General features: G+C 41.0%; 1 protein-coding gene across 1 annotated transcript in view; it reads left to right on the top strand.

The window, feature by feature from the left end:
- Positions 1–377: 377 nt before the first annotated feature.
- The window catches only part of PLCB2 (phospholipase C beta 2), a 72440-nt gene continuing 59992 nt past the window's right edge, over positions 378–12825 (top strand). Inside the window, exons 1-2 of the mRNA XM_042472511.1 lie at positions 378–709; positions 7748–7825. Of these exons, the coding sequence (XP_042328445.1) occupies positions 626–709; positions 7748–7825 (162 nt within the window). The 5' untranslated portion in view covers positions 378–625. The remainder of the gene's footprint in view (positions 710–7747; positions 7826–12825) is intronic.

The following is a 12825-nucleotide window of genomic DNA, read 5'->3' on the forward strand; positions in this document are numbered from 1 at the left end:
TACTGTTCCTAGTGTCACTTGTGAAAAATGAATTGTTTTATCTCAAATATTTTTCAGCACTATATATATATTTTCAGCACTATATAGCACTTTTCCCATTAGCAGACATGTCTTTGCTGGGGGTATTAGTTTCTCTCTGCCTATCTGAGCGATGTCTATATAATACCTCTCACTTAAATTGTGAGACAGGAAATGATACAAAAACGGCAACTTCTGAAAACAGAATTTTGTAACTCCTTTTGCCATTTTGAAACACTTTATGAATCAGCTGCTTGGAGAAGCAGAAGCATATATGAGGAAGTTCATAACAGGAAGCCTTCATTTGTGGGTTCCTGCAGTGTTAAGGAGAAGGCTATCACTCAGCTCTTCATCCTCTCACCCCACAATCGCTCTGGACTACAGAGACAGAGCTCACCTGTTTGTTTTGGAAAGCTGATCATTTGCCATGCAGATCAAGGGCCATGCCTCTATCTTTTAGAACCATCCCAGCCTTTCCCCTGTTCTATAAAGCACCTTTTCTTCCTGAAGTTGCAGGGAACAATATGTAAGAGGAAGAGTCTAAAGGGCAACAAGGAGGCAGTCAATAGCAAGAGATCCCTGAAAGAGGAGAGGCTTGAATGCTAAAATGTCAGTGCTTTCCCCTATCCTGACTGCTCCAGAAATGAAGGAGTACATGACTAAGGGTGAACGGTTCATCAAATGGGATGACGTGAGTACCACAGCTTTCTTTTTGCCTTGGCATCTGCTCTTGACTGGGAAGCAGCAGCAGTAATAATCTGATTTGGGGGCTGTTCTTGGGAACTGGTAATGCAAGACATTGTTCATTCCTTGGAAATGTGTACATGAAAATGTCTCTTGGTGTCTGAGGGCAACATCTGAAAGTTTGTGTACAGAACACAAGGGGGGAACCAAGGGTGGTACATAAGAAAGAGGAAGCACTATTCACTGGTTATATAGTTGTGATTTTCAAAAAGGATAGTGGTGTTAATGTGTTGCAACTAAAGCAATTGAAAATCCTATAGTATCTTTATAACTCACATATTTATCTATCTGTGTTGGATAAAATGCTGAAGAACTTTTCATGCAATTTGGTAAATGTGCACCGTTTTCAGCCTTTGGAAGGCACATCAAGTAATATCTGTTTCTCTGCCTCTCTTTATCAATAAACGTTAGCTCTGGCTTTCAGGCTAAAAGAATACAAAAAGCATAGAAAGTGATCTATCAAAACATTTTTCAGAGCAAGTACTTCTCATATATAACAGCATCAAATAAATAGCAGTAAGTCACATTCATCAGCCATTAGAAGTAAATTAATCAAAGAAAGACTGAATCTCCACTGGAAAGGCATGTACAAGTTAATAATAGTAATAATAATAATAATAATAATTCTGGGGAACAACATATTAAAATACAAGATCAGTTGGATAAATAGCACCAGTTAATAACACACAACATCCATTAAAATACAATCAGCCCTCCATATCCATAAGTTATTTGTCCACAGATTCAACCATCCACAGCTTTGAAATATGCACCAAAGATGTAAATTGCCAAAAGCAAACCTTGATTTTGCCATTTTATATAAGAGATTCCATTTTACTATACCACTGTATACTATGGGACTTGAGCATCAATGGATTTTGGTATCCATGGGGGGGGGGGGGGTCCTGGAACAAAATCCCAGCAGATAACAAGGGGCCACTGTACATAATCAGTTGAAATAGCATAACTTCTCTTAAAAGAGCATACATATTTAAAATAAAAACAATCAATTCATAATTTCAACCCATAATCTGAATAGGTCTGTTGGAAGAGTTTGTTATTTAATGCTGTTTTAAACTCAGACCATATATCCTACTGTCAAATCTCTTCTAGCAGGTCATTCCACAGTTGAGGTATAGTTGAAGAAAAAGTCCTCTGGGTAAGAGTAGCCAGCCTGGTTGACTGAAGTAAATAGCTGATAAACATGACCTATTGTTATAGTGATACAAAAAGAAAGGTGCAAAAGTAAATCTGTTCTTATTCAGTTTTGCACCATTCTTTTTTTAATCACCCTGTATTTATTTGTTGCTGTTATATATGAGAAGTATTTCCAATCAAGCATCTCCATCTCATGGCACTCACTCATAAATTCAACTGAAATGCATGAATCATGTAATCTCATATAACCAGCTGCAACCACAATGATACTACAGTACACCAAACTCTGTGACCAGAGTATTTGCTGTGACTTTTTTGATTTTCTTTTTTTTAAAAAAAAGAAATTAATTAAAAGGTTTTTTAAAATCCCACTCCTTAGTCAAAAAAGCTCCTGGTGTGGCTTAAGGCTTCTCTACATAATTGAAATACTTCTCATTCCGATTAAATAAACTGCAATCTGGCCACACGTGATTTGGAGAAATTCATGCTTTTTGCAACTCCCTTTCCCTATAAAACTCCATAAACTCTGCTGAAAAAGGATTGTTTTTTACCAGAGTATTCACGAGTATCTGTAAATTATTGGACATGTCACCATCTGTCCACAGCACATTTCTGGCAGAAGGAGAGCAAATAGATATGAATTCACACAAGACCATGAAGACAATTAAGTGTTGATGTGAATGTGTGAAAATCTGCAGCAATTTGCATAATACAGTGGGACCTTGGTATCTGCAGGACCCTCCCTGCAGATACCAAAATATGTGGGACCTCAAGTCCCATTTTCCCTAATGGCGGCATGATGTGCGCATGCATGTGCCACCTTTGGGGACAACGGGGCTTGCTATCTGTGGATAGTTAAATTCGTGGATGGCAAGTCCATGAAAAAGGAGGCCCCTCTGTACACATATGTGTAGACAAGTTCTTAAATACTGTAAATAAAAGTCAGTCCCTCTCTGCTGGCTTGTTGTGTGCCTTCAAGTTAATTCTTACTTATGATGATCCTAAGGCATAAGTTGGCTGATTTTTAACCACTAGTCACATTTCTCCAAATTTTGCTTCTCCAAACAAAATTTATTTATTAGGGCAAAATGCACAAAATGTGTATATTTGTTAAAATAACACTAAAAACACAGACAAACATCAGGTCCTGTCTGGATGGGCCAGAATGTTCTTGGACAGCCTAGAGTATCCAAGGCCTGGAGCTGAAGCCCTCCTTTCCAGCACTAGGCAGCTGTTTGCATGCATGCCCTGCTCTGCTGCATGGCACAGCCACCATGGTGGCTCATCACTCATTCTGAGGCCAGAGCAAGGCATCCAGCATCAGTCAGATGGCTGAAAATCTCATTCTGACCTTTGATGTGCAACCATGGTGGCTGAACCAGGCAGTAGAACAGGACATATTTTAAACAGCCACCTGTCATAGGAACAGGTTTTTAAAAACTCTGTTATAACCCACATTTGGTGCTGAATGAACTGCAAATCATCCAGTCTGTTCACACCAAACTTGAAGAATGGTCCCATGTTTTCTGGACTCCCCATAAAAAGGAGAGAGGATGCCTGCACAGACAGGGCCCAAGTTAACAAAGCCTCTGACAGTAATGCTTCTTTTTACAAAGTCTTTTTAAAGTGGCCCAGACCCAATTTTCTTCCTTGACCTCTGTCTAGCAGAAAGTTTCACATTATTGGCATTGTGTGCATTCTCTAGAAATAAAATAACACTTTAAGATGTTTCTGCACATTTTTTAAAATTCATAATTAACAATATGAATGTATGTAAGAAACCAACTAGGTCAAGTAAACCTTGCATAAGTAAAGGAAAATATTTTAACCTTCTAGAAGCCACTTGAAGGCCTCTTCCAACATTTTTCAGAAATTACTTTTTTCTTTCACCGGGATTTACTTTGCTTCTAGAAACAGACTTTTGGTGTCAGTTTGCAGCAGTCCATCTGTGGTAAACAATGCAATAAAACTTGAACTGGGGAAGAATGAGATTCTATTGTAACCAATCTTGCTGTAGCTCTGTGTGCTTACACCAGATAAGGTAAACAATACCTGCCTCCAGAATCCCTTCCTGAACATGCATGAACAGTAAAACAGTAAAACAAAGAAAAAGTTAAGAGCATATAGGTCTGCCTCACCAGCTATTCCCAGCATGTCAGAAAGAAAAAGCATAAATCTAGATGTCTGGACACCAAAATGAAAATTATGAACAAAGTAAATCCTGGTGAAGGGAAAAATGTAATCTTGAAATTTTGGAAGAAAAATTTTGGAAGAAGCCTTCAAGTGGCTTCTAGAAGGTTCAAAGTACTTTTGTTTACTTATGCAGAGTTTACCTGACCTAGTTGTTTTATTATACTTACTGTAAAAATTATTATTCATATTTATTATTCACATTGTTGATTATAAATTTTAAAAAGTTTGCAGAAACATCTTAAAGTATTCTTTTTGTGATGCAGAACCTATCCCTATTATTTCTGTGTTGCTTCTGCCTCTAGTACTAAATATAAATTATATGAGAATAATTGCTTAAAATATTAATATATTATGTAAGATAGTGTCCAAAGATTGTATAGTGGACCCTTGCCTTACGCAGGGGATCTGTTCCAGACCCCCCCCCCTGCATAAGGTGACTAACACATATGCTCGAGTCCCACTGAATATAAATAAGGCTGTGCAAAGCTTAGTAGAATACTGGGTTCTGTTCTTTCTTATACTCCAAATCAAAGGGTGTACTGGTGTCTGTTTTTTTTTTTTTAAGTCTGGATATTATATACTCTGAGAGTGATATCCTCAGTCCTATCTTCTTTCTCACAAACTGGCCAGCTAGCTGGTGGTAACATGCCAAACTTATCTTTACATCTCTACATAGAGTTCTGATAATAAAGTTATTTCTTCCTTTTACTCTGAAAGCAGCATTCTTTGTCGCTTTAAGATTTCTAGCACCACCCTTCCATGCATAGCTAATCTTTGAACTGTGAGGACTATTCCAGTCATTGTTGATTTGGTGCTATTGTTGTTTTTAGTATAATCTGGAGACCTTCCAGTTGCAGCTGGCTCAGAATTCAGGGATGGGACAAATTCCATACCCTCCAACATTTCACAGATGAAAACCAGTAATTTAGACCACAAGGGCCATCCAGTCCAACCCCCCTGCCATGAAATATACAATCAAAGCACTACTGACAGATGACCATCCAGCCTCTGTTTAAAAACCTCCAAAGAAGAAAACACCACTCTCCATGGTAGTGTGTTCCACTGTGAAACAATTCTTGTGGTCAATAAATTCTTCCTAATCATAGAATCATAGACTTAGAAGAGACCACAAGGACCATTCAGTCCAACCCCCTGCCATGCAGGAAATCATAATCAAAGCATACCTCCCAGCTTCCGTCTAAAAATCTCCAATGAAGGAAACTCCACCACTCTCAGTGGAAGTGTGTTCCACAATTGAATGGCTCTTACTGTCAGGAAGTTCCTCTTTACCTGTAGCTTGCATCCATTGTTCCAGGTCCTAAACTCTGGAGCAGCAGAAAACAAGCTTGCTCCATCCTCAGTGTGACACCCCTTCAAATACTTATACAGGGCTATCATATCACCCTTTAATTGTCTCTTCTCCAGATTAAATATACCCAGCTCCCTAAGTCTTTCCCCATAAGGCAAGGTTTCCAGAACCTTCACCATTTTAGTCACCCTCTGGACATGCTCCAGTTTGTCAACATCCTTTTTGAATTGTGGTGCCCAGAACTAGACACAGTATTCCAGGGGAGGCCTGACCAAAGCAGAATGCAATGGCACTATTACTTTCCCTTGGTCTAAACACTATACTTCTATTGATACCACCTAGAATCGCATTGGCCTTTTTAGCAGTCACATCACACTGTTGAGGCATGTTCAACTTGTGGTCTGCTAGGACTCCTAGATCCCTTTCACACATAGTCTTGTTAAGCCAGGTGTCCCTCATCCTATATCTAACATTTCATTTTTCCATATTAAGTGCAGTACCTTACATTTCTCCATGTTGAAAGTAATTTTGTTAGCTTTGGCCCAGTTTTCTAATCTCTGTGAGATTAGCTATACCTCCTAATTTGGTGCCATCTGCAAATCAGATAAGCATGCCCTCTATTCTTTCATCCAAGTTATTGATAAAGATGTTGAACAGCACTGGGCCCAGGACAGAACTCCTCACTGGTCACTTCTCTCCAGGATGAAGAGGAGCCATTGCTGAGCACTCTTTGGGTTCGGCCAGTCAACCAATTACAAATCCATTTAACAGTTGCATTGTTTAGCCCGCATTTTACTAGCTTGTTTCAAGAATGTCATGAGGAACTTTGTCACAGGCCTTACTGAAATCAAGATACGCTATATCTACAGCATTCCCTTCATCTACCAAGCTGATTATATATACAGTATATATATATATATATATATATATATATATATATATATATATAAATACACACACACACACACACACACATATGAAAAAGAGATCAGATTAGTCTGACATGACTTGTTTCTCTGAAATCCATGTTGACTTCTTGTGATTATGGCTTCAAATGCTTAGGTGGAATCTCTTTTCCACAGTGAGTATTACACTCAAGCCTTTCACATATGAAAACCAAGACACGTGTGGTCAAAGAATGTCAGAGCATGGTCAAGATAGCAAAAGTTATTAATGAGAAAGAACACCCAAGCTAGGAGAGGCGGCAGCCATATGCTTTTCCTGAGCCTACTGGAAATGCTAAAATGGGGCCCTTCTCTCTTCTCCCTCCTTGCTGAATTAACTGAGTGCAAACTACTTTTGTACTTTGAACTCAGTTTGCAACAACTGAAGTAAACTGAGGATAGAGTGGAAAGTGTGAGGTGGCAAACATAGAAACTGGAATATTTTTGTATGTGGCTGAAAAAGAGGGACCATAGAGGACTGGTTAATCAGTACTATCCCTGCCAAATTTGGACAGTTAGAGGACATGGTGAGATTTTGGGGGATAAAAAGTTGTTCACCCCTGGTGTAAAGAAAGAAAGGGCTTTCTGATAATGAATAAGGACAAGATAATAGCGAGAATAAAGCTAGCACAAGACTCCCTTCACCAAACAATTGCTGGGGGGGGGGGAGACTGCCTGATCTTAAAGTACATCATAAAGACATGGGGAATATATCGAGGAAATTTAATGAAGAATGGGTATTGGTGTTTGACTATATGAGGAAGCAATGGGGAGAAGATTTGTTTGAGAAATATGATAAGTAAAATACTTAACTTGATAGTCATTGAGCTGATTGGTTATTTAATGTAAAGGAACTTAAGATAGGATATTGATACGCTGAATAAGCGTTGCACTCGCAATGAAGAAATTGATATAAGTACAATAGAAAATGATGGATATATATAGTTATAAGATAGGTATAAGAGATGCACAAAGGATAATAGTAAGCAAAGAGGAAGGAAGTCATAGGGCTGAATGTAATAAGTGAGGTAATGAAAGTAGCGATTGGGATGTGTGGAAGTTAGTTGATATGTTACTTTATATTTATGTTCTATTTATTATTATTATTATTATTATTATTACTATTTTTATTATTGTTTTTGTTTTTTGTGTCTGTTTATTGTTGTCTTACTTGTTTATGATGCTTGATTGGTGTATTTTAGATGAAAATTAATAAAGATTATTAAAAAAAATAAAGACATTTATAGACTAATAAACTGGAACAAAACCTTTCATAGAGATCATCCAGTCCATCTTACACACGGATATAATGTTTCCTTTGTTTCTCAGTAAGAGGCACATCAATGAAAGTCTGATCTATTTAACTTTTTGTTGTTCTCAGGATTCCACAAATGCTTCCCCTGTCATTCTACGGGTAGATCCAAAGGGATTTTATCTATACTGGACCTTTCAAAGTAAGGTAAGTCCTTTCCCCTGCTGTTTTACTGATGGTGTTGATAATAAAGATACATGAATTTTAGCAGATGACGCAAGTCACACCAGTTGGCTGAACTTACCCATGAAGCTGCCTTATCCCACATGAGATTCTTGCTCTGTAAAATCTAGTAGCATCATCTCTAGTCAGCATTCAGTGTCCAAGGTCTTAGGGGCAAACTTCATATTACTTATAAATGCAAAGAAGGGCAAGCAGGAGCCCTCCAAGAGTTAGACCCTAGTTCTTGAACAGCACACTAAGTTGGCACACAAATCACCTGCAGATACTCAGCAGAGCTGACCCACTTAGAGGCTTGAAATCCAAAAAACATCTAGGGGTAGCCATGTTGGCCATATAGCAAATCCAATAACATCCAAACAATGATACCTTTATTGAGACAACCAAAATGCAAAATTACATGTTGCAAGCTTTCAAAGTCACGATAAACAAGGGCTTTTATGATCCACCAACACTGAACAACATTCGAGCCAGAGAGCAATCTAGTGTATTTTAAAATTATAAATATTCCATGTAAATGTGGATCTATCCATATAAATCAGCACATGCAAAATTTGTACCTACTCATGTCCCTTTTTTATTTTCTGGTGTGTATATATATATATGATGAATGTGTGGTAAAACCAAATTTTTCTACTATATGAAATGTGAGCCTCAGACAGAGGTCATTTTCCTATCCCTGTTATCTGAGATCATTAGAGCTGGAGGTGTCAGCCAGAATTGGAACCTGGGGTCTTCTATGCATGCAATATGTAAAATGCTTTCCCTGATCTCTGTTCCTGTGTTACTGGCCTAAGCTGCAATAATATCAATGACCTTCTGTGCAGGAGTAGCACCTATTTCTGAGGGTTTCTGGAGGAAACCACAAATCAAGAGTGAATAGGGTCTACTACAGTATGCTGTATATCTGTGTGAGCAGTTGCATTTCCCACATGGTATCACTCTGAAATATGTCCAGCATAGGGGATCAACAACAAAAAGTCTAGTGCCTAGACCTGACCTGTTTTCTGTACAGCTCAAATCTCTGCAGGTTCCTTTCTTATAAACCTCTGGTGATCAGTTTTTGAAAAATGATTTATTTGGGGACCTATAAGGACGCAACCTTATCCCTCAGTATTGTTAAAATTGACATTCACATCACCTGGTGCTTTCTTGGTGATGCAGGTGTCCATTTTTGGCTGCAAAATATTTTGATGATGGAGGAATTTTAGGGAGGTTGAACTGGGATGTTCAGTACACCTAGGGTTGCCATAGCAGAGGACCTCCGAACCGGGACAAATGTAGGACAAGGTTAAAAAATGTAGGGCCTTTTTTTTTCTTTTTTTCTTTTTTAAATTTCCTGGCCAGGAATTTTTTTTTTAAAAAAAGGTCCTACATTTTTTAACCTTGTCCTCCTTCTCCTTCCCGGCTTGGGAGGAAGCCTCGGGCTGCTCCCAGGCTGGGAAGGAGCGTGGGGGCCGCCTGTCATCACGGCCATCGCCGCGGTGGCAAGCAGCCTCCTCCTCGGCCTCGCAGAGGCCTTGGAGGACCCCACAGCCGGAGCTCCAATCGCGGAGCCGCTTCCAGGGCCTCCGGAGGGGCCTGGGAGAGCGTCTCTCAAGCCCCAGAGGCCCTGGAGGACTGCTCCGCGATCGCGGAGCTGCTTCCAGGGCCTCCGGAGGGGCCTGGGGAGAGCTTCTCCCAAGCCCCAGAGGCCCTGGAGGACTGCTCCGCGATCGCGGAGCCGCTTCCAGGGCCTCTGGAGGGGCCTGGCAGAGCTTCTCCCAAGCCCCAGCCTCCAGGCCCTCGCTGGAAGGGGGTGTCCCGGGGGCGGGGCCAAACCGGGGTGGGACCATGTGGACCCGCCCCAAACTGGGAAAGTCCCGCCCCCAGGCGGGATATGGCAAGCCTAAGTACACCACAAATAGGCCACAGATCACATAAAACTTCCTCCCCAGTTTAGCAGCTTTTTTTTAAAAGGCAGTTTCAGAAGGATGACTGTTGAATGTAAACATAGGTTCTGGTCACTGGTTTCTATGACAAGCCATCCAAAACCGATCCTTTCCTCTGATTTCTTAGCTCTGCTGAGTATCTGGTCCTTCTAGGAATGTAGCAAACAGCCACCCGCCAGGCCAGATTCTTTGTCCACCGCAGTCAATAGTGTCAACTAAGTGAATTGTTTACTTCACCCAAGGTTCCCATGGCTTGTATTATATTTGGGATTGATAGATACCTGGATGTTACCTCTGAGATGAAGACATGACCTGAAGATATGAAACAGGGAACCATGTTTGTTCTGAAGAGGCGACAAAACAGAGAAAAGATGTTTGGTGCTGTATGTGGAGAAGAATAAGTGTATCAGTGCTGGACAATCAAGAATGTACAGGAAAAGGAAAGAAGAATTTATTTTCCCCTCAGTATCAAAGGGGGGGGGGGCGGAGCATAGAAAAGAGCTGTTTGCTTATTTGGTTCTGCTTTCTAGTTAAGTCACAGATTGTGGTTCATGGTTGCTTCCTCCTCTTAGTCTAAACAGTAACGGAGGCTTAAGCCATGCCAGGCAGGGAGGAAGGGGTGCCCAGGCCTCTTCCCCCTTGCTCAGTGTGGCTTTACTCATGAGTAAAGCTGCACCAGGCAGGGAGGAAACCTGTGGCAGGGATGTGGGTGGGGGGCTCAGCTGGGGGTTGTCCCTCTTCGGGGATGTCACCCAGTGTGGTCCACAGCCCCTGTGCCCCCCTAGTGATGACACTGCTGGGTGACCTTGGGCAAGCCACATGCAAATCTCCTCTGAAGAAATGTAGCCAAGAAAACCCCAAGATAGGTTTGCCTTAGGCTTAAGGTCACCATAACTTGGAAATGACTTGAAGACACACAACTCAACAACGGCAATAGGACAGAGTATTTCCCCCATATTAATGCCCAGTGCAGGCTGCAGCAGGTACTCAGGGTGCAAAATTGGACCCCAGCCTGGCTAAGCCTGCTCATCTTTGATGCAGAAAGAAATCACACATTGTTGCACTAGGAAAATGTGTCAGTTTTCCTATCTCATGCTGACCCATCAACATGAAAAGCAGAAACACCAAGTGTGCATACAGTACATCTAAAAGTGGGTGAGGTAGCTCTTGTTAATATAACTTGAGGACAAGGTGGGTTTTCTTAGACAAGTAATATCTATCTTGAACTCAGGCCTCTTATGCTCTCTTGCCTGTAGCTGCCTGACACAAATGGAATGCTTACATTGCCAAAGGGAATGATTTTTCTGAAGGCACTAAGAAATCAGGTGTCTCATTTGCCTGGAAAATGAAATAGGTTCTCATTAGCATATTAAACAAAATAAACAAATCTGAGACTAGGGTCTTTGTTTTCTTAATGCTATGCTGGGAGAGGCCAAGAGCAGGATGGCTTTGTGATTACAGAAATAATTTGTGAATAAAGGAGAATTTAAATGTTTTCAGCAAATGTATGAAATATCCAGTAGTAAGGTCAATTTTCCATTAATAGCATAGTTTTTAAGTGATGCCCTGTATGTATCATTGTGTACAAAGGTTTCATTAGAATTGAATACTGTGTCACTCTTCAGAGGAGAATCACCACTGCAGGATTTTAGTCCAATCTATTCAAGCTTTCATTGCTGGAACTGAATCTTTATCCACACACATTATGGCTGGAATCTTGTTTCTTACAGCTATGAATGTAATTATTGGGACATTGCAGAAGTAGGTGTTTAGTACCTCATTTTGTAACACTTCTTCCCCTCACACAAGGCAGCTTTTCAGTGCTGGTAGTCACCCTACATGTGATAGTCCTGGTGTGGAATCTGCACCTAGGATAAGAGGCTATTGTTAGAACAGAACACAGAGAAACCGAATGGTTCCCAATTGCCAAAGAGGTCAGGCAAGGCTGCATCTTATCACTCTACCTGTTATAAGGAAAGCAGGCTTGGAAACAGAAGAAGGAGGAGTGAAAATAGGAGGAAGGAATATCAACACCATAATACTAGCAGAAAACCTCAGAACAAGTACTAAGTAAGATCAAGGAAGAAAGTGCAAAGAAAACAAAAATAATGATGACAGAGATTCTAGACCAGGGGTAGGCAACCTTTTTGAGCCGGGGGCCGGGTTGCTGTCCCTCAGACAACTGGGGGGCTGAAGCCAAAAAATAAATAATTAAATATTTTTTTAAAAAAATTTAAATAAATAAATAAATAAATAAAATGGGACAAATGTAGGACAAAATTTTCAATTGGTGGACACTTTTTTTAAAAAAGTGGAGGACACGGGAAAAAATTTGCTGATTTTTTTAAAAATGTTAATATAAATGCATGTTTCTGAGGCTTCTATAGACAATTGCCCCTGCGCGCAAGAGGCCAAAGGCCCCGGTGGCAATCGGCAGCAGAACCAGGCTGGGGCCGGTCCCAAGGCCTTGCCGGGCCGTATCCGGCCCGTGGGCCGCAGGTTGCCTACCCCTGTTCTAGACAAATTCAACCTAGACAATGAAGAAATAGAAGTAGTACAGTGCACCTGTACTGAAAGCCATACACAGAAGAGGCATTGGTGTGTACGCCGGTGGCATGTGCGCCACGCCATGTGCACAAGCCCGATTGTTTTCAATGGGGCTCAAGCATACGTGGTATTTCCCTTATGTGTGTGTGTGGAGGGGGGGGGGTCCAGAATAGATCTCATGCATAAGGGAAGGGCCCACTGTCAAAGAGTGCTTATACCTGGGATGAAACATTGATAAAAATGGAGACTGCAGTCAGGAAATCAGAAAAAGATTAATAATGGCCCAGCGTCATCAGGGGCTAGCCTGAAGATAGAGCGCCCTCCCTCCATAACTGTCATCTTTCGGCTGGTGAGGGAGAGAACAGGCTGGCCCAGCGTCATCAGAGGCTAGCTTGAAGATAGAGAGCCCCCTCCTCCATAACTGTCATCTTTCGGCCGGTGAGGGAGAGAACAGGCTGGCCCAGCGTCATCAGAGGCTAGCTTGAAGAT

The sequence above is a fragment of the Sceloporus undulatus genome, chromosome 1, assembly GCF_019175285.1.
Source record: "Sceloporus undulatus isolate JIND9_A2432 ecotype Alabama chromosome 1, SceUnd_v1.1, whole genome shotgun sequence".
Taxonomy (NCBI): Eukaryota; Metazoa; Chordata; class Lepidosauria; order Squamata; family Phrynosomatidae; genus Sceloporus; species Sceloporus undulatus.